The sequence below is a fragment of the Balaenoptera physalus genome (assembly GCF_965194825.1).
Source record: "Balaenoptera physalus genome assembly, chromosome: 20".
In the NCBI taxonomy this organism is placed as follows: domain Eukaryota; kingdom Metazoa; phylum Chordata; class Mammalia; order Artiodactyla; family Balaenopteridae; genus Balaenoptera; species Balaenoptera physalus.
The window spans coordinates 24,582,691-24,601,690 of record NC_138901.1 but is presented as its reverse complement, the minus strand read 5'-3'; the positions used below and the strand labels follow the sequence as shown (position 1 = coordinate 24,601,690).

The 19,000-nt window shown below is 59.6% G+C and overlaps 1 protein-coding gene across 2 annotated transcripts; it reads right to left on the bottom strand.

Moving 5' to 3' along the window:
• Window positions 1–2,469: 2,469 nt before the first annotated feature.
• PPP1R9B (protein phosphatase 1 regulatory subunit 9B) lies at window positions 2,470–18,886 on the bottom strand. Of its 2 annotated transcripts, XM_082441727.1 has the most exons (10): window positions 16,982–18,886; window positions 12,932–13,064; window positions 11,585–11,705; window positions 9,565–9,669; window positions 8,397–8,532; window positions 7,657–7,809; window positions 7,493–7,546; window positions 4,715–4,944; window positions 4,285–4,381; window positions 2,470–4,098 (listed from the first exon to the last, which is right to left on the bottom strand). In XM_082441727.1, exons 1-10 carry the CDS (start codon window positions 18,353–18,355, stop codon window positions 4,045–4,047), a joined length of 2,457 nt encoding a protein of 818 aa, XP_082297853.1. In that variant the 5' UTR covers window positions 18,356–18,886; the 3' UTR covers window positions 2,470–4,044. The 2 variants fall into 2 exon arrangements, with proteins under 2 accessions (XP_082297853.1, XP_082297854.1); XM_082441728.1 differs by lacking the exon at window positions 4,285–4,381.
• Window positions 18,887–19,000: the final 114 nt, after the last annotated feature.

Below are 19,000 nucleotides of genomic sequence, written 5' to 3'. Positions count from 1 at the left end.
AAAAACCCATGAGGCAGGTGTTTCTGTTACCCCCTTTGTTTGTTCAAGAGCAAGTGGTGAGGTTGGGCAAGGGGGTCCAGAGCTCAGGGGAGCGGTGTGCAGTCTGTAGGGATAGAGTTCCCTGATGGCCAAAGTCTCTGCAGTCCCAGGTCTCTGAGGGGCTCTGGGAGGTGGCATGTTGAGCCCGGATGGTCTTGGGACCATGGGTAAGGACAGAATTAATAACCCTTAGGGGCTGAAGATCCAATGAGATTGTGGGAGTTTTGGCATCTCTGGGTGTCTTTAGAATCTGCTGGCAGCCATGGGTTGCTGGCTAGACTGTGGAGATCTGGGGAGGGAGTGGTGACTCTGGAGGTCTTATTGGGGCTGTGTCTGGGGAACACAGTTTGTGGGCATTTGGTGAAATCTGGGTGGTAGGCTGGAGTGGGGGATTGATTATATAGCCCCCGTAGGGAGTGGGGAGATGATAGGTATGTAGTGTCAATGCTGGGGGCACATTCTATGGGAGGGTGTCTATAGACCATAGGACCCAGGACGACCCCCTAAATTTCTGGGAGCTGGGAAACTCCCCTCATCTGAGTTCCCTCCCTTGTGGCGAATGTTAGGGCTGTGGCAAACCCACGCAAGCTCCTAAGAACTGGCAGGGCTGGGGTAACGCCTCACTCAGGCTTGCCCATGGCCACTTGACATAGCCCCAAACATGGACATAGCTCACAGGTGAGTCACCTCTCAGGCCTGAGGAACTCGCAAAGCTACACACGCCGTCCCCAGCCACACACCACACTCAGGCTTTGACTTGGGCTACTTTCCAAAGGGATTCCACCTTTTGGAACATATGGCGTGCAAGCCCCTCACCTAATACACAGGACAGACGGGGGCAGGACCCCACCCTGGATGCTCTGCTCTGGTCAGATCAACAGAAGCCCTCATCACAAACCCCATGTCTGCCTCGCCACCCAGGAAGGTCCAGCCACTTCACTCCTTGGGACTTTTATTTTTTTTATTTTTTTAAATTTTTGTCTGCGTTGGGTCTTTGTTGCTGCATGCGGGCTTTCTCTAGTTGTGGCGAGTGGGGCCTACTCTTCGTTGCAGTGCGCGGGTTTCTCATCACGGTGGCTTCTCTTGTGGAGCACAGGCTCTAGGCTCACAGGCCTCAGTAGTTGTAACACGCGGGCTCAGCAGTTGTGGCTCATGGGCTCTAGGGCACAGGCTCAGTAGTTGTGGCTCATGGGCTTAGTTGTTTCACCGCACGTGGGATCTTCCCGGACCAGGGCTCGAACCCGTGTCCCCTGCATTGGCAGTTGGATTCTCAACCACTGTGCCACCAGGGAAGTCCTCCTTGGGACTTCTTGGCCAGGTTGCCTGAGCAGGGCCCAAGTCACCTGTAACTCTGGAGATATGACCTGTGACCTTGTGGTTTGGTGGTTTCTGATCCTGGGATTCAGCCACCTGGATTTGTCTTCCCAGCAGTGTTCCAAGGAAGATCCACTTGTTAAGAGAAAATGCCTAGAGAGGCATGGCCACCATCTCCAGGTTGCCAGGTGATTCTTAGGTGGGTGGCAGAACTGGACTGGTTATATATGGCCCTGAGGTGTAGAACTAGGATTTTTGGAATGAAGCTATGGGAAGCCAGAATTTGGCTTGACGTGAAGGAGACTTGTGTGACAGAGCCATCCAGAAGGGAGTGGCCACCACAGGAGCTGACTGCCACTGGGAGTTCTGGTGGAGGCCACTCATCTCGGGTTTGTCAGGGACCCAAGGTGACTTTGAAGGGCCCTAATGTTGGGACTTCCATTCTTGAGGGCAAAGGGGACTGTGAGAATCCTCTTGGTGGCCAGGCCACTGAACACAAGTGTCTTGTACTTTTTTCTCACACATAGCACACAGCTCCCAGAGCAAGGAGAGGCCCCACTGCCCCCTGCTCTCATCTCTGTCTGGGATTTCACTAAAGTTTGTCCCTGGAACCCTGGCATCTGGACTCCCAGACCCATAGGTATTAGAACTGGTGAGTTAGCAACCAGACCTGCTGGCACAGAGCAGAGGTCTAGGACTACCTGAGGCCTCTCTGGCTACTGCCAGAGGGATTCTCTAGAACCCTGGGGACAAAATTGCTCTGACATGTCATCTCCCACCCCCAGCTGCACCTCCAGGAAACTAGGGGCTGGGTATCCCCATCAGGTTAGACTTCTCAGGGGAGGGACTCAGGGTTCACCTTACTATATCTAACCCATCCTTTGAATTCCATCAGAGACCTTGAAAAAGAGGAAAGCGATGAGCCTAAGGAAAGCTCTAGAAACCCCAGCCCTGCCCCGAAGGGATGGGGGGGGATGGTGGCAGACGGAGTTTGCGGGAACAAGGGTTCTCAGTATAAAGATCCTCAGGGTCAGAGGTAGCGGGAGACCACTGGGCTCAGACTGGCATCTCTGCCCCCCACCCCCTCCTGCGAATCAAGAAACCAGGCAGCAAGGCTCTGGGGGCTGCTTTTATGGGGACGACCTGACAGAGGGCATGGTCCGTACAAAACCGGGAACAATACATACATATATATATTATATACAGAGACGCAGTCCTGTGGAAGGCGGGACAGAGGTGGCCCCGGCCCGGAGAAACCAGAAGCACCCCCCGCAGCCCCGCCCACCCAGCCCCGCCCCCTCCATCTGCTGAGGCCGAGGAGGTGAAGTGCATGGGCCCAGGCACTGAGACAGCCAGCTCCTTCGGGGGTAGGCGCACGTCTGGGGGCAGGAAGTGGGTGCTGAGAAATACTGATCGATGGCATGGTCTATTTACAGGGGACGAGGAAAAGCCAAAATGGATGGAACAAGGGTTGTTTTTTAAAAAAAGAACAAAAACCCAGGCTGAGGCAGGGGCATGAGGAAGAGGCAAAATGAGAGATGTAATCTGAAAGGGGAGGGGACCTGGGGTGGGGGTCTCACCTCCCTTGGTCCAAGCCCCAATTTGGGGTTAAAGTGGGGAAACGGAGTCGATTTCACTTAGAAAGCAGGCTGCCAGCAGGGCAGCCCTGGTCTCCAAAAAGATGAAAAGTAGTAAAATTTTGCCCTCCAGTCAAAACATTGGAAAACTGTGGGTGTGGGTGGGGTGAGGCTGAATCTCTGCAGTGTTAGTACAAGGCTTCCAGGTGTGGCCCTGCATAGGGCAGGACAGGGCCTGGCTCTCCAGTGACAAATGTTCCCCTTGCCTAAAACCAGGCCCCCTAAGCTGACCTCCTCTCCTCCCTCTCACTCCCAGGGTTGGCCAGGAAACCTGGTCCCCAAAGAGGCCACAGAACAGTTCCAGGAAGAGGTTATGGCTATTTGGCACCTGGGGGAGGGGAGGCACAAGGAGAAATTGAGGGCTGCTGCCCCAAGAAAAGGGGGAGCTGGACATCAGGTGTCTTGGACTCTCCCCTTTTCACGAAGGATACATGAGAAATCAATCAGTGCAGGGCCAGGCCCAGCCTCCAGGCTCTGGGTAGACTCTACCCCTCCTGGGAGGGCAGACAGGGATGGGAGGAGAGGTGTAGAGGCAACCCCTCCTAGCAGGAGGGTCAGAATGCAACAGAACAGCACGATGACAGGGGAGCAGGGAAGGGTCAAGAAGGTAGACTCTCGAGTCAAGAGGCCCAGGGGCCACCTAGGAGCCCCGTGAGCAGGGAGCAGCCTCCAGGTGGTGAGATGCTGGGAGAGCCCCCAGCCCCTTTCCAGTCCAGAGACAAAGGCTGGAGGTTGTAAAGTCTGGCAGTTTGGTCTGCAGGTCCTCGTGTCCATCCACCACCCAGGCCAGCCCATGGCATCCCATGGCCTCTGTGCCTCAGCCCCAAAGGCTAGAAGGAGGCCATCCTTCCAGCCACCTGTCTGCCCGGGCCACCTTAAGGGGGCCTGTAATATGGGCCCTCTGGTCCCTGAAGCTGGGGGAGGTGGGGTGGAGGGGTGGGGGAGTCGGGGCACCTGTCCCCAGGCTGGTAGGGAGCGGGGTGAAGTATTGAGGACAGGGGAGGGAGGACAATGGGAGGGGATTAATTATTGTCCGGTCAAGGAATGATTCCTGTTAAGTAGAATTGGAATTCCTCAGTGTTTGCAGGTTTCCTTCCAGTTCCGAGATCTGAAAAACAAAGGGGAGAGGGAGTCAGGCCTGGGCACTGGGCATGGGCCCCCCTGAAGGAGACATGACCCTGAGCTCCCAGCCAGCAGCATGACTCCTCTCTCTCCCTCCAGGATCCACAGGGTGGGCTCCAGAGGTGGGCTGACCTGCTGCTCCTGCCTGCCCCTAGGGCACCCCTGGGCCTACCTTGTCCAGGAGCTTGTCCATCTCTTCCTTCCTCGCCAGCTCTGACTCCTCTAGAACCCGGCGCTGTGCCGTCTCCTTTTTCAGGAACTCAATCTCCCTGGGTACCAGTGCGAGACAGACAGTGGGTAAGGGTGTCTGGTCTAGCTTCCATCCAGAGAGTCTCAGGGTCCTCAGCCCTGTCCTCGGCTCCACCTGGCAGCTTCTGCCTGCTCCTTGTTCTCAGGTCGGGAGGTCCCAGCTCTTCCCAAAGCCTCTGGGGCCTGGCTTGCTGGCTCTGGCGCCCAGTGATTACAAACCCAGGCATCCCCACCACAGGGCCCTGTAACTTCTGTGCTCCTTGCCTCCCTCCTTGGCTGGGGTGGGGAGGGAATGCCACCACAGGCCGCTCAGTCCTCCCTAGGCCCAGGACTCCCAGCCCCCAGCCACGTACTTCTGCTGGTAGTCCTTGATGAGGCGCTTGGCCTTGCTGTACTTGCGCTCCAGGGCCTGGTACTGGGCCTGCGTCTCCCGCAGGTGCTCGTCCACAGCCTGGCACAGGCTCTGGGCCTCGCCCCAGTAGCCCTCCAGTTTTTCCATGCGCTCCTTGTTCTCCTCCACACTCTGCTCCAGCTGGGCCTTCTCCAGCCGCCACCTCCCCTTCTCCTGCTCCAGGCTCTGCAGCTGAGAGGAAGGAACAGCCCTGGGTTGGTGGGGGCCAGAGTCTTTGGATGATTCCTGCAGATATGGAGCCACTGCCCCCCAACTACTGACTCTCCTTGGCTGAGCCTGAGAACCGAAAGCTGGAGAGGGAGGAGGTGGGACCACAACCTCAGCCTTCCCAGCCAGCGGCCCTGACACGTGCCACACTCCTAGAAGGCCGGAGGCCCAGGATCGTCACTGATTAGCTCGGTGACTTGGGGTAAGGCCACTTCTGTCTTAAGCCTTAGTCCTCCCGTCTGTAAAGCAGGAGTGATTCCTTCCTTGCCAAGCTCACAGAGGCTGCAGTGAGATGGTAGAGGTAAAGGAACAGGGCAGGTGAGGGTCACCATTGCACTCTATCCCCTCTCTGCAGCCCTGGCTTCTGTGGCTTCCTAAACAGTCCTGGCTCCTCTCCCAGCTCCCTGGCCACCCCAGTGCAGACCTCCCAGCGCCCACAGCCCAGTCCTGGGGACTCTGTTCTCTCTCTACTCACCTCCTTCACCACCTCTGTGTACTGAGCCCCGCATCTCCAGCCCAAATTCACTCCCAGCTCCTCAGAGGCACCCTGCCCCCACCCACACAAACCTATTCCTCCTTTTCTGACTAGCCCACCTCCATCCAAAGATGCCATCGTCTCACTGCCACCCCAGCGCTCAGCTTCAAGCCCCACTGCCTGCCCCTCCAACCTCGTTGGCTGCAAACACCCCTTGCCCTCTGTGTCCCAGCCACACGGGCCTTCCTGCACATTCTCAGACCTGCCACATTCCCTCTTGCTGCAGGGCCTTTGCCTTGCCGTTCCCTGTGCCTGGAATGCCCACACCTACTCTCCCACTGCCTCGTCATTTCCCACTAGCTCACCCTTAGGCCCTCTGCTTAGTGCATCACTTCCCAAGAAGTCTCCCGTGATTCCCCTCTGACAGCACGGCCCACACACAGCCCGGCTGCATCAGGCTCTGTCGGCTCTGGGAGCTCAGCGGCCCTGTCCTCTCCTCTAGAGCCCGTGTCAGCTTCTATGATACCAGTGTCGGTGCGCAGACTCTAAGCCGCACAAGGGCAAGGATCAAATCTGCTTTTGCCCATCACAGGTACTAGATGGTGCTGAGCACCTAGAAGGCACCCAGTAGTTCCTCCCCTTCATGCTCTGCATCTACCCAGGAACATGGCCTGTCACCTCACCCTAGAAAATGCAACTCAAATCCGCCCTTCCTATCCATTCCCTCTGCCTGTGCCCTGGGCAGCCCTGCCCATCCCTGCCAGGACATCACCCGGGCCTCTAACTGGTTCGCCGGCCTCCAAGTTCTGCTCACCCTCATGCCTCCCACTTTGTCGGCAGTGACCTTCCCCCTCATGGCCCCATATGGCCAAACAATCAAAGCTGGAGCCCTTAGCGGGGTGTCAGGACACTGCAAGCATAGCCCACCCTGGCAGTCCAGCTGTCTCCCACTTCTCCCCCACAGGAGCAGCTGCCACAGCCTGTGGGCCTCCTTCCAAAGCCAGCCTCCAAGCTCACGCTGGTCTCCCTGCCAGGAATGCCCTTCCTCTGCCTCAGTCATCTAAACCCTGCCCTCCCCCGGGGCTCAGCTTCACACTCTCCTCTCTCCAGGGGTGCTGGTCTAAGCCCACATATGGGAGTGCACATGTGTGTACCTGGGCGCACCATGTGTGCACAGTCCCTATGTGCCCCTGCCTCTCCCTGCCACACTGGAAGCCCCAAGGGAATTGGGACTCCTAATGTCCAGGCCCAGCAGGGACCCAGTACAGACTGTGTATCAGAAGTCTGTGCATCTATGCCTGTGAGGGTGTTGGCACCCCGTGTGCTTGTGTGGGTGTCTGTACATAGCACATATGTGTGTTTGTAGATGTCACGTGTGTGCACCATCTGGTAGCATCAGCATCTCTGTGAGAATGCGCACGTCCTGTGACACTCTTCTTGTGTCTCACAGCGGACGAACACAGCAGACGGACACAGAGGTATTGCTATGTGAAGCATGGGTCCGTTGTCCCCGTGTTGTGTCTGAGCAGAGTGGGTGTCTCTAGGTGTCTGGGTGAGTGAGTCTGTGGGTACCATGTGCCTGGGTTCGGGGCTGGTGCACGGGTCTCTGGATGGTTTACATTTACCGCTGGGCTTGTATGTAGAGGACACGTGTGGGACTGTGTGAACGTGAAGACATCCACGTTCAGCTGTTAGCGTGCTGACGGCTAATAGCGCAACTTTTTATTGAGCACCTATTATGTGTCAGACACTGTACTAAGGACTTTACGCGTATTACTCTATTTTATCCTCACAGTGATCCGACGGTGTTGGCACTGTTATCAACCCATTTTATAGGTGAGGAGAATGAGACCCAGAGCAGCAAGTGAGTGGTGGAGAGATGGGTCCAGAGCTTGCGCTCTTAACACTACCCTCCCTCACCTCAGAGCGGCTGGTTCTGCACGCACCTGTGGGTGGGGGGCAAGGGCCGGCGTGTGCAGTGTGAGGGTGGAGGGGTCGGTCCATCAGTGCCCCGCCCCCACTCCCCGCTGCTCTTACCTTTCTTTTCAGCTGCTGGATCTCTGCCTCAGTCACAGCATGCTTGATCTGGAGCTGTGGGGGCAGGGGCGCAGACACTCAGCTCGGGCTGGGGCAGGCAGTACTGCGGGGCTGGATACCAGCCTGCCCTTGCCTTCCACCAGCCCAGGGACCCCTCTGCCCACCTCCTTGAACTTGTGCACCAGCTTCTCAGGCTCCATGTCCACAGGGGACAAGGCATCCTCGTTCTCTGCCAGCTCGAACACCTCGATGGCCATCTCGCCACCCGGAAACGTGGGGCTCAGCTCCTCATCCTCGTCAGTGGCGTATTCTCCTGTCTGCGAAGGGAGACAGGCGCTGTGCACCCTGCCCACCACAACCTCCCTCAGCCCTGAGGACTGGGGCCTAGGCCAGCAGCAGTCTGCCCATGTCAGATTGGGGGCCACCCAGGGGTGTGGTTCACGCCGCCCTCATCAGACTGGGGGCCACCCAGGGGCATGGTTTGTGTCTACCCCCAACAGCCTGGAGAGTCCCCAGAAGACAGGGGTAATTCCCCTGTAAGGCTGAGAGCCCTGAAGAAACAGCCTCTGCTTTCCCCCTCACACAGCAGGTCCCCTGAGGTCTGGAACTGTCTCCTTCCTCAGACTAGGTCCCCTCAGAGTGGGGGCTCTTAGAGGGAACTACGTTTTTCTTGTAGGACCAGGAAGGCTTTCTGAAGACAGAGGGTGTGACTCTTCCATCAGACTAGAGGTTCTTTAAGGGAAAGGTCTGCATCGCCTCCCTCAGACTGGGGGCTCCCCCAGGATAGGAGCGTTGCTCTGGGGTTCTTCACAAGGCCTGGAAAGTGGCAGAGGCAGAGGACGGCTATAATACTCCATCAAGCCACCAGGGGGCGATGACGCTGCCAGCCAGGCGGAGTCCCTACCTCCTCGTCATCCTCCCCGTACTGGGCGTATCTCTGCTCCATCATCTCCCGCTGCCATCGCTCCTGTTCCAGGGTCTGCTGAATTAGCTGGGCCACCTCACTCTGCTCACCCGGCCGCTCCCGGCCAATCATAAATCTGCAGAGGCACCAGCATCGTTCCCTTTGTCTCTGTCCTTGGCTGGAAGATGCCACCATCCTCCCCGCTGGTATTCCCCTCTCCACATCCAGGTCCTCCCAGGGAGGTGAAATGAGAGAACTGAGTCCAGAGACTGCAGAGTGTTAATAATGAATGGGGGAGCAGGGGGCCCTTATTGGGTTTCCTTCCCAGGAGAAGCAGAGGCCCACTAGCTCTTCTGGCCAGTTTGTGGGGAGGGGAGATGTCAGCCAAACTTCAGGCTAGGCTGCAGGGGACAGGAGTTCGGGAGGTGCCAGCGTAGGAGCTCTTCCCACATGGGAAAAAACGAGGCAGGGGATTGGCGAAGCTGACCCTGGGGCTGTAGACGGGTGTCTCGTGTGCACTCCCAGGCCCTGAGCTTCAGGAAGGGGCGGGATGATGGCAACTAGAGATTAGGATGGAGAGGAAATAGTGGAACTTCCAGGCACCAGCCCCTCCTCTCCGTGGCCACCCACATCCTGTTTCTCTACTACCCTTTCCTGGGGGCAGTGGCCCTCTTGGAGGGGGCAGGGGGTGGTCCTTGAATGTTATGCCAGCGAGGAACCTAGGGAGCTTCTAACCCAACCCCTTTAATTGACAGACCCAGGGGGGAGAGTCTTCATAGGAATCACCAGGCTAGAGGGGAGGGAGGGATGAACTGCAGTTTGGATGGCATTCTCCCTGCATGTCTTGGATCTTCAATGAATGAGTCAGGACAGGCAGGGAGAAAGGAGAATAAGCCCAAGAGGCCAGTTTGGAGGCATGGTGGACAACGGGCCTTGAAGCCTGAGTGCTGGTGGCTAGCAGCAGTCGGGGGCTAGAGATGTGAAGGCAGACAGGGCACGGGATATGCACACAGCAGTCCCTTCTGGCAGGGAGGTGGTGAAAGCTTCTCTGTAAGTTGGGCCACCCAGAGTCTTAACTAGGCGTGGGCAGCTGGGCAAAGTGGCCAGATGAGGGCTGAGCCTCCTGTCTGCTCCCGCTGCCCACCGCCCCCACCCTCCCGGGCCTCACCGCACACGGCCCTTGGTGTTCCGGAGCACGGAGGCTGCAAAGCTCTGGGTCACTCCCACCAGACTTGTTCCATCCACTTCCACCAGGAGATCATTCACCTGGATCCTAAGGGAGGTGACACTGGTTGGGGGGGGTCACGAGGCAAACTGTGGAGCTGGGGTAGACATGGTCCCCCTCCCATCAGTAACTCGAGGCTCAGTCCCCACAGTGACCTGGTACTTTGTCTACCTGCATAAGATGCATGAGGCCAGAGGACCAGGTATCAGCCAGGCCCATGGGCAGTGAGACCCAGGCAAGCACACCAGACACAGGCATCCAGGACCAGGAACGGTGGCAAGCACACTTGCCATGACAATCACAAGCTATTTCCCCTCCTCCACCACACTCGGCAGACCAGTGTGACATCCATAGAGCTCATCACAGCCATGCACACCAGCAAGGGCCTACAGCACACACGTAACACACAGCCCTCTTAAACATCCATTTCCGTGCAGACCTGAGCCCGCAGATTTCCTCCAAATGCCTGAGACCTGTGTTCACACACAGTCCCACAGGGTCACCCCCTGCCCCCATACAGGTGCACAGCCCCCAACACGCTCCAGCTGTGGCACTGGAAGCCCTTGTTCTCCACACAAGGAGAGAGATGGGGGTGGTCCAGACTGGCCGCCGAGGGGGATGAAAGCGTGGGAGGGACCCTCAGCCACCTCCTTCCTCCACTCCCACCTCCCCCGAGAGTGCCAGGCCTCCTCGCAGGGCTCCCACACAGAAATGGAGGAGACCACCTACTGTAAACAGCTCACACCAACGCGCCCCATGTGGGGACACTCTCACATGCACACACACTCCCCACCCGGCCAACAAGAGACCATGGGAAAGGCTCTGGAAAGTTCAAATGAGGGGATAAGTGAAAGAGCAGAGATGGCCTTCCTTCCTTTTCTCTGACCCCCCAACCCCAGCCCGCCATGCCACCTGGGCTGCAGCAGACAGAAGCTCCCTGAATGAGGCAACCCCACCTCCAGCATCGTGACCCCAGTCCTCACAAGGACACCCACTCACTTCTGTCACGTGGAGGGGTCTGTGCTTAGAGGTACCACAAGGTACACCTGATATCAACCTTTAATTTACAATAACCCAGGGGTGCCCTACAGCTGTTCCCACTCCCCCTCTGCAATCCACACACAGTAGGGAGGCTCCAGAGGGGTCACTGGGCTGCCCATAACTCCAGGGGGTCTTCCTGAGCCCTCTGACCCACAGAACTCACACCCTCCAGCCTCAGAGGCCAAACACAGGCACACAGGCAAGAAGCAGCCTCCTCCCTGGCATGCCCCCACTGGCTCTTCCAGCCTCACCACACACCTGATCCCTTGTGGTCTCTAGCTCCAGCCATACCTGCCTGCTTTCAGTGCCCTGCCTGGAATGCCTTGCATGCCCCACTCCCTCAGCCTAGCTAACTCTTGCTCATGCTTCGGGTCTCAACTCCAACATCACTTCCTCCAGGAAGACTTCCCTGATACCCAGAGAGGTCAAGCCCTCCTGTTTTAGGCTTTAGTGGCACCCTGTATTTTTCTCTGTTTCACCATTTTCTGTGTATCCACTATTCATCCATCTGCCTCACTACACTACATGCTTCCTGAGGGCAAGGCCTCATCACTGACTCCCCAGCGCCTGGCACTAGCCCTACAACAGTGTCAGAGACTCAGTGTTTGCTAAACGAAAAAAAAGCTCACAGGTACTCTACTAGGGCAGAGCCTCCACACCCGTGCTCTCCTCACCATGGCCCAACACACACTCAAAACCAGGACACACAACACCTACACATAGCCTCCTAGCATGCAAGTGCCATGAGGGCGAGCGCTCCGCCTGTCCTGTTCACTGTACCCCCAGGACCTGGACCAGCACCTGGCACAGTAGTGCTCCACGAACGTCTGGGCCCCACACAGGCAGTGGCCTGCCCCCCCACCACCACCGCCCAGTGGCCCGCCCCATAGATGATGGCTGATCAGGGAAGGGGAGGCGGTACCTGCCGTCCCGATGGGCCGCACCGCCTTCAGTCACAGTCTTAACAAAGATGCCCAGCTTCTCCAGGCCCATGTCTGCCCCGGCCCCCATGCCAATGATGCTGATGCCCAGGCCCTCGGAATCTGTGAAGCAGAGGGTGATGAGAAGCAGGTAGAGGGGTGGGGTGAGGAGCTCCAGCCTGGGGCTTGCAGGGGACAGAGTGAGAGACTCCCCATCCCCTACCCTCACACTGAGGTATGGCCTCACCTCAAGAAGCAGTCTCCATGTGGGGATGTCCCACATCTGGGGAAGGGACATGGTTCTGTCCACCTCTTCTCTGCCAAGCCAACTAGGATGCTCTTGGGTCACTGCCTGCCCTCTGCCCCATCCAAAGAACAGACGGCAGCAGGGCGTGCTGAGGGGTACTATCTGTATGCAGACGCAGGTGTGTGGTGGCCACAGGACCAGTGAGGGAGCCACGATGGGGATGATCTTCCCCCTCCCTAAGCAGTCTCATCCCTGCTCACAGCCTTTATAACTCAAGACCTCCTGCTTTTGTCTCCCTCTAGACCCACTCCTCTCTCCACAGCTGCCCCCGCCTGTCTAACGGGCTTCTGACATCCAAACTCATGATCTTCCCCCACAAACAGGCTTTTCCTGTCTGCCACTCCTTCATGGGGCCTGGGAGCCACCTGGATTCCTCCCGCCCCCTCGTAGCCTCTGTGGAAGCCAAGTAACCACCGAATCTTGCCAATCCCACCTTCCAAGAATCTCTCAAGTTCATCCACTTCCTGCATGGCCATCATCTTGTCCACACCACAGTGGCCCCTCTCCATCCACTTATAACCCTTCCCCCCACAGCACAGCCTGGTGTGGTCTCTCTAGAATACCTTTCCCAGGCCTTGCAAGACTTCCGGTCCATCTTAGAAAAAAGTGGTCTACAAGGCCTTGTTTGCACACCCTTCTTCCCCCACTCTCCGAATCCACCAGGTCTCTCCTCTCTCCCACACGTATAGCAGCCCCTCCCTTCTTTTCCCGGCCCCCTCACTGTACATAAGGACGTAGTTAGATGTGACCATTCCACCCATGCCTGCCCCCCACCTCCACCGTCGCTCTCCCATCATGGCTTGGCCCACACAGCCCAGGACCCAGCCCACAGTGCTCCCGGGGGGCCTGATGACTTCAGGAGCACATAGTGCAGCATGACAGGGGTGGTGGTGGTAGGAGCTTGGGCTGGGCTGAGCCTGTGGGGCTGTGGGGCACTGACAGAGGCCCAGTTAGAGGCAGAAGCAGAACGTCTCTGTGGAAGCGCCTGAGGGTCCAGGGCGGAAGCTGGCACGAGGGAGGAGGCCCAGGAGGCCTGGCTCACCCTTCTCCAGCTCCACAGGGAACAGCTCCAACCTCTCCACCCGCTTCTCCAGCTCGTACTCAGCAGAGGCTGCCATGGGATCCACGTCCTCGTTGCGACGATCGTAGTCCTCGTTGGAGTAGGTGCTGAACACCTGGGGAGGAGGCCGCCTGTCAGAGGAGCCCCCAGGAGGGCAAGCGCTAAACCGGTGAGAGGAGGCCCAAAGGGCAGGCTGCGCCACCCACTGCGCTGCCCTCCTGCCACAGGCCTCTCCCACCCCCAGACATCTCCCCCGAGATGAGGCCTCCCCCAGCCCACAGTGACCCCAGCTCAGAGTGGGGGTCCTTCTAGTTCTGGAACTGTGGGGCAAGAGAGAAAGGGACCCAGCCTTGCCCCATCCACACCATTACTCCCCTGCAGCTCCGACCACATGAGCGTGGCCAACTGGAGTAGGAAAGGAAGGTCAATGCCGGAGAAACTGTCGCACTCAGGAACCCAGGTCCCCAGGTCAGAGAGAGATCGACAGACAGCCCCTGTCCCAGACAGAGGTGAGGGTGGACACGGACACAGACGGCAGGAAAGAGGAAGGAACAGGTTGAGGAGAAGAGGAGAAGAGGAGAAAGAGTGAAGTAGATGCTGGAGGATGCCAGATTTGGGGGGGGGGGGGGCGGGAGTGGAGACGCAGGGAGGGGGAAGGGAGGAGACAGAGGGGTAGAAAGAGGCAGAGGGGCACCCAGGACCCAGCTGATCTGAACCTGAAGTGGAGGCCAGGGTGGAGGAGGGAGGCAGGAAGGACCACCTCTACCCCCATGGAGAAAGGGCAGGCCAGAGGAGCCCCTATGGCCTTGCCTGCACAGCCAGGCCTCAGTCTCCCTCTAGAACCTCAGCTCTCTGAGGTACGCCCCTTATTCCCAGGGCACTAGGAGGCCTGGGCAGAGGTCCTGGGCCCAGTGCCCTGCAGAAAGCAAGGAGAGCAAGAAGGTGGCAGCCTCTGACACTGTCCACAGCGAACCCGGCCTTATTGTCCCCTGTACCCCTCTGCTGTCTCTCAGCAGAAAGGGAAATTCCCCAGCCTGACCCTCCTCCAAAGAACAGAGAAGGTAGGACAAGGGCTCTGCAGGAGTACCTAATTCTGGGCCCAGGCAGGGTGCCCCTGGTGGGAGGTTAATGAGCACCATTTGGGGTACCATGACGTGTTCTTGCTTCACTGCCTGCAGCGACAGGCTGGCACCACTTGGAGCCAAGCGGGGGCGACGAAGGGTGGCAGCAGCTCTATCAGATGGCTGGGCCTGAGGCCTGAGCAGCGGGAGTGGGGCACCGTCTCCCCCAAGGCCCCTGCCAGGGCCCCACTCCTCCAGGAGGAGGCTCCACGGGCACCCAGGCCGGCAGCGGCACTCTTGTGTCCCAGCCTTGGTTTGGTGTCACCCCCCCACAAGCCCCACCACTCCCACAAGGGGGCTCCTAGCTGGAGGAGTCTATGTGGTCACTTAACTCACTGTCCTCAACTTCACAGCATCAGAGAAAGTTGAGCGCAAACCCTTAAAAGCTCCTTGTCGATTGTGCAGTAGTCGGACTGCCCCCCTTACATCTGGCCAGCAGCCCCAAGCTCCTGGGAGGGACGGGCTACCTCATCCACACATAGTGCAAGATGCCAGGTCCGCTGCCCAAGGTCATGGGGGTTAGCCTGTGACAGGGCGGGATGAGACTGGCGGGTGGGTCACTGAGACTTTGTCCCCTTTGCACATATGCCCCAGGCCCTGGGACAGGGGCTGGTGTGTGCCTAGACCTGGCAAACTGGCTTTGGCCCCCTTTTGTATCCGAGTCCCTTTGACCCTCACCCTCTACTCCAGCAGAGATGGTCCCTTCATCCCTCAGTCTATGTGGTGGCCTGGGTCAACAAAACCCGCCCCCCCCCCCCCATTGCTTAAGCACACGCAATCACACACACACACACACACACACACACACACACAGAGTGACCTCCATAACACCCTCACAGCCTGTCCTGGGCTTTGCCCTCCCCTCTTTTCTCAGCCTATCAAATCCTGCCCCCTGCAGGAAACCCAGGCCTCAGGCTCAGAGGTCCAGACCACCACTCACCACTGCCCACCACCATGTGCCCAGCCTATCTCAGGGCCCTGGACCCAGTCCCCCCTCTCCAGGTGACAATCTGGAATTGAGCTCTCTGTCCTCAGCAGAAACCTCCATAAAGGCAACAACTGGGTCATCCAAGGGGCACAAGACCTGGACTCAGTATCAATGCAGGGGGCGCGGCAAAGAGAGGGAAAAACTTGGGGGGGAGGAGGAAGTTCCCAGTAAGGTCAGAAGTCAGACATGCAAAGGCCGCACCACACACCACAGGCTCCCACACACAGGCGAGCAACGGTCACCAGGGAGTCAGAGAGCACTGTTCCAAATCATGTGCTATTTTTTACCCAAAAATCAGGGTAAGGTGTCAAATATAGACAGTCAGAGGCCCAGGACTAAAAGACCAAACTCCACCTGAGGGGATCAGACAGCTCAGGGAACTGCCGGTGGTGGTGGTGGGGGAGGTCCTGACCGCCTCAGTGGTCCCCACCTCTGTCCTCAGTGTCCCAAGAAACACCCCATAATCTTCACTTCTCTCCCTCCAGGATGCCAGCACCTTCAGAAGAGGAGAGGGGAGGGGAAAGGGCTTGTGAGGTCACAGCCTGGGGGAAGGGGCTGGCCCAGGCGGGGAGTAGCACTTTTCAGGCCCCCTGGGGGGGAGGTGGAAGAGGAACAGAGGTTAAGATGCTGGGGCAGGTGAGAGGAAACTTGGGCAGCTTCAGTGTCCAGGAGTAGTTATGGAAACTTCAATCAAACAGATGAGGGTTTGACTGGTGAGGGGTAAAGGCTGGACTTTCCTTGGCCTGGATACCCCCATGAAGCAGACTTGGAGTTGGGCACAGCTGAGCCTGGCGTGGTGAGAAAGAGCCTTTAGGCTGAATGTGCCAGCCGAGAATGGAGGGTAGTAAGAAAGGCTGTGGTAGTAGGAGGGCTGTGGTTCTTAATTCTCCCAGGGATCTCACCATCAATATTCTCCTGAGGATCTCAGGGCACTGGCACAACCCACAAACCAATCACCAATAGTGGGTGGGTGTGTGTGTGTGTGCGCGCAGCTGAGTCCCCAAAAAAGAGGCAGTTCCCATCCTTCTTTCAGGGCACCCAGAGAATGAGGCAAGAGCGCTTGGGTCCTGCCAAGGCCAAGAGCAAATGCAGGAGGCTGCTGCCAAGCACCAGGGGGTTTCCCAGCCTCACCCCCTCCCTTCTTCTCCATACCCTTCGGAAGGCCTAGCCTCCTCAAAAACCACAGAAAGTGCCTGCTCCCTGTGGAACCCTGTACCCCCACCTCGGGAGCTGGCCCAGCACAGACCCCAGGGAACAGGGCCCGAGTCACATGGCCCCAGCTCAGCTCAACCTCACAGACCGCTTCCCTCTTTCAGTTCTGTAAAGTTGGGGTGAGGGCCACAGACATTTTGGAGGAAGGGCTGCAGGCCACTGCACCTTCCTTTTGGGAAGTTCCCCGGCTCCTCCATCCCCCTATGCAGCTCTGGTGCAGGGTTGGAAAGCAGGGGTGTTCCTAAGCTCCCCAGGCCCCTCCAGCCCAGAGTGGAGTAAGGACCAAAGTGGGGAGGCTCTCCTGAGGACACAGATACACACGCACACACACATACACAGACACACCTTCCCACCACCCAAGCCCACGCTTCTGGCAGCCTCTGGAGGACGAAGGTCTGGGAAAGGAAGGGAAAGCAGGTGTGCCAGGACCCGCGCAGGGCAGGGCAGGTGCGCCCCAGGGCTGGGTGGGGCAGCGGGCACAGGAACCTGAGGGCAGGTCAGAGCAGGCCACCCCGGCTCAGGCCTAGAAATCTTCCCCCTCTGACAAACAGCTGGAAGTCCCCCACGCCCCCCTTAGGGTGGTAACTTCTGGGAAGGGGGCTGGGTGACAGGGCTTGACTCAGCCTGCCAAACCCGGCTGGCTGGCGAGGCGGGGGCGACTGCGTGCACGTGGCAGGGGCGGCGCGGGGGCAGGGAGGGGGGTTCACTTACTTGGATGGGCGCCGTGCTGAAATGGATCTTCCGGCTCGGGGCCGGGTCCTCTTCTTCCGAAAGCCCCGGGATCTCCACGCACCCCGACTCGGGCTCGTAGGGGGGCTCACCCTCCTCCTCGTCTTCTTCGTCGTCCTCCTCCAGGGCACTGCCCCCAGAGTCCTCCCCCAGCCCACTGTAGGCGCTCACGTCCACCAAGTCCGCCTCCGAGAAATCCTCCTTCTTGGACTCGTCCACCTCCTCGGGGGCCACGTCCGGGGCCCGGCCATTGCCCACCCCTCTCTCAGGCGCCGCCACGGTCGCCGCCTCCTCCCCGGGGGCCGCCTGGGCCTTCTGCTCCTCGGGTGCGGGGCTGGCGGTGGTTGCCAAGGCGCTGCCATTCTCCAGGGCCGCGTGGACCGTCACCTCTGCCTGGATCACCTCCGCGGGCGCCGCCTCGGCCTCCGACTCCCCGCTCTCCTCCACCTCCACCGGCTTAATCTTGCGCACCTCCCGAGGCTTGGGGGGCGGCCGGGCGGGGGCCACTCGGTGCTGCGGGGGCTGCTGCCCTCCGGAGCCGCGCTCCTTCTCGGCTGGGGCATCCCCCGACGGGGCGGGCAGCGGCGGGGGCGGCTGAAACACCCGGGACCGCTTGCTGACCAGCTTTGAGTTGACCTGGGGCGCCCCGCCGGCCGCGGCCCTGGGCAGCCCCGGCCCGCGGTGGAGGCCGGTCCTCGAGTCGGCCTTCTCAAAGACGGCGCTGAGCTGACTGACCGTCGGCGACACGGCGTCGGCGTCCAGCTTGTCCAGCGCCTCGGTGCTGCCGTTGAAGCGCACCACGACGTCCAGCTTCCGGTCCTGCAGGCCGGCGCGCTCCTGCCTCAGCAGCCGCCGCGCCGCGGCCTCCTTGTCGCCGCCCGCGGCCGCCGGGACGCTCCGTTCGAACAGCTTCCGCGTCTCCTGCAGCCGGGACGGCGGGTGCGGCGGCGGCGCGGGCTGCGCGGAGGGCGCGGGCTTGGAGTCAAAGCGGCTCACGCGCTCCGACACGCTGGTGCCCAGCTTCAGCAGGGCACTATGGTCCACGTTCTCGTTTAGGCTGCTGGCCCGCGGCAGCGACAGGCGCACGCCGCGCTCGGGCGCCCGCAAGGCCTCAGTGGGGCCCGCGCCGCCGCCCGCCTCGCCCGGCGCGCCCGCCGTCGTGCCCATCTGCAGGAACATACTTTTGATGCGGTGGACATTGGAGCCATATTTCTTGTGGTGGGCCGCCTTGGGTGCCTCGTCTGGCCCGGGCGCGTCGGGCGGCTTCAGAGCCTGGATGCCCGCCTCGTAGGCGCTGCGGTGCGGGGAAGCGCTCCGGAGGGGACCCCCGGGCCCCCGCGGCTCCGTCTTCATCATAGTGGGGGGAGCCGGGTTCTCATCCCCACGCTTCCCGCTCCCCCCTTCCAAAAGGCGGCTGGCCAAGTCGGGACCACCGCCCCCTCCCCCAGAGAAAAGGAACCCCGAAAGGCCTTTTTTAGCCTCCCCCCAAAACCAAGCTGCCCAAAACAGTTAACCTCGCTTTACAAAAAAAAAAAAAAAGGAAAAAAAATCTCTGAGAGCCCTGTGTGGGTCGCCTCCCCCAATCAAGCTGCCAAAGACAGCCAGCCCCTGTACCAAAGACCGAGCGGCCTGGAACGGTCGCCCCCACCCAAATTAGAAAAGCGGCGGCCGGGGCCGGTGGGACTGTGAGCCCTGACCGCGAAGCAGCAGCGGAGGCGCCGGCTCACATCGTCCGAGGCGGTGTCAGCGGGGCTGGTAGCCTCGGCACCCCCAACCCCGGCCGGGGGCCTTGACTCTTGGGGGGCCCGGCACCAGGGCGCCCATGGCTGCTCGGCCGGCCCGGGCCGCTCCGCCGCTGCACTACCCTCCCTCCCTCCCTCCCCCCCGCGCCCCGAGCCTCGGTCTTTCTCTGGCTCTGCCCGAGCGGCGGCTGCCGGAGACCGAGCGGCTGCCCTTCTCGCAGCCGCCGCTGGGGACTGGCACCTCTGGGTCCTAAAGGGA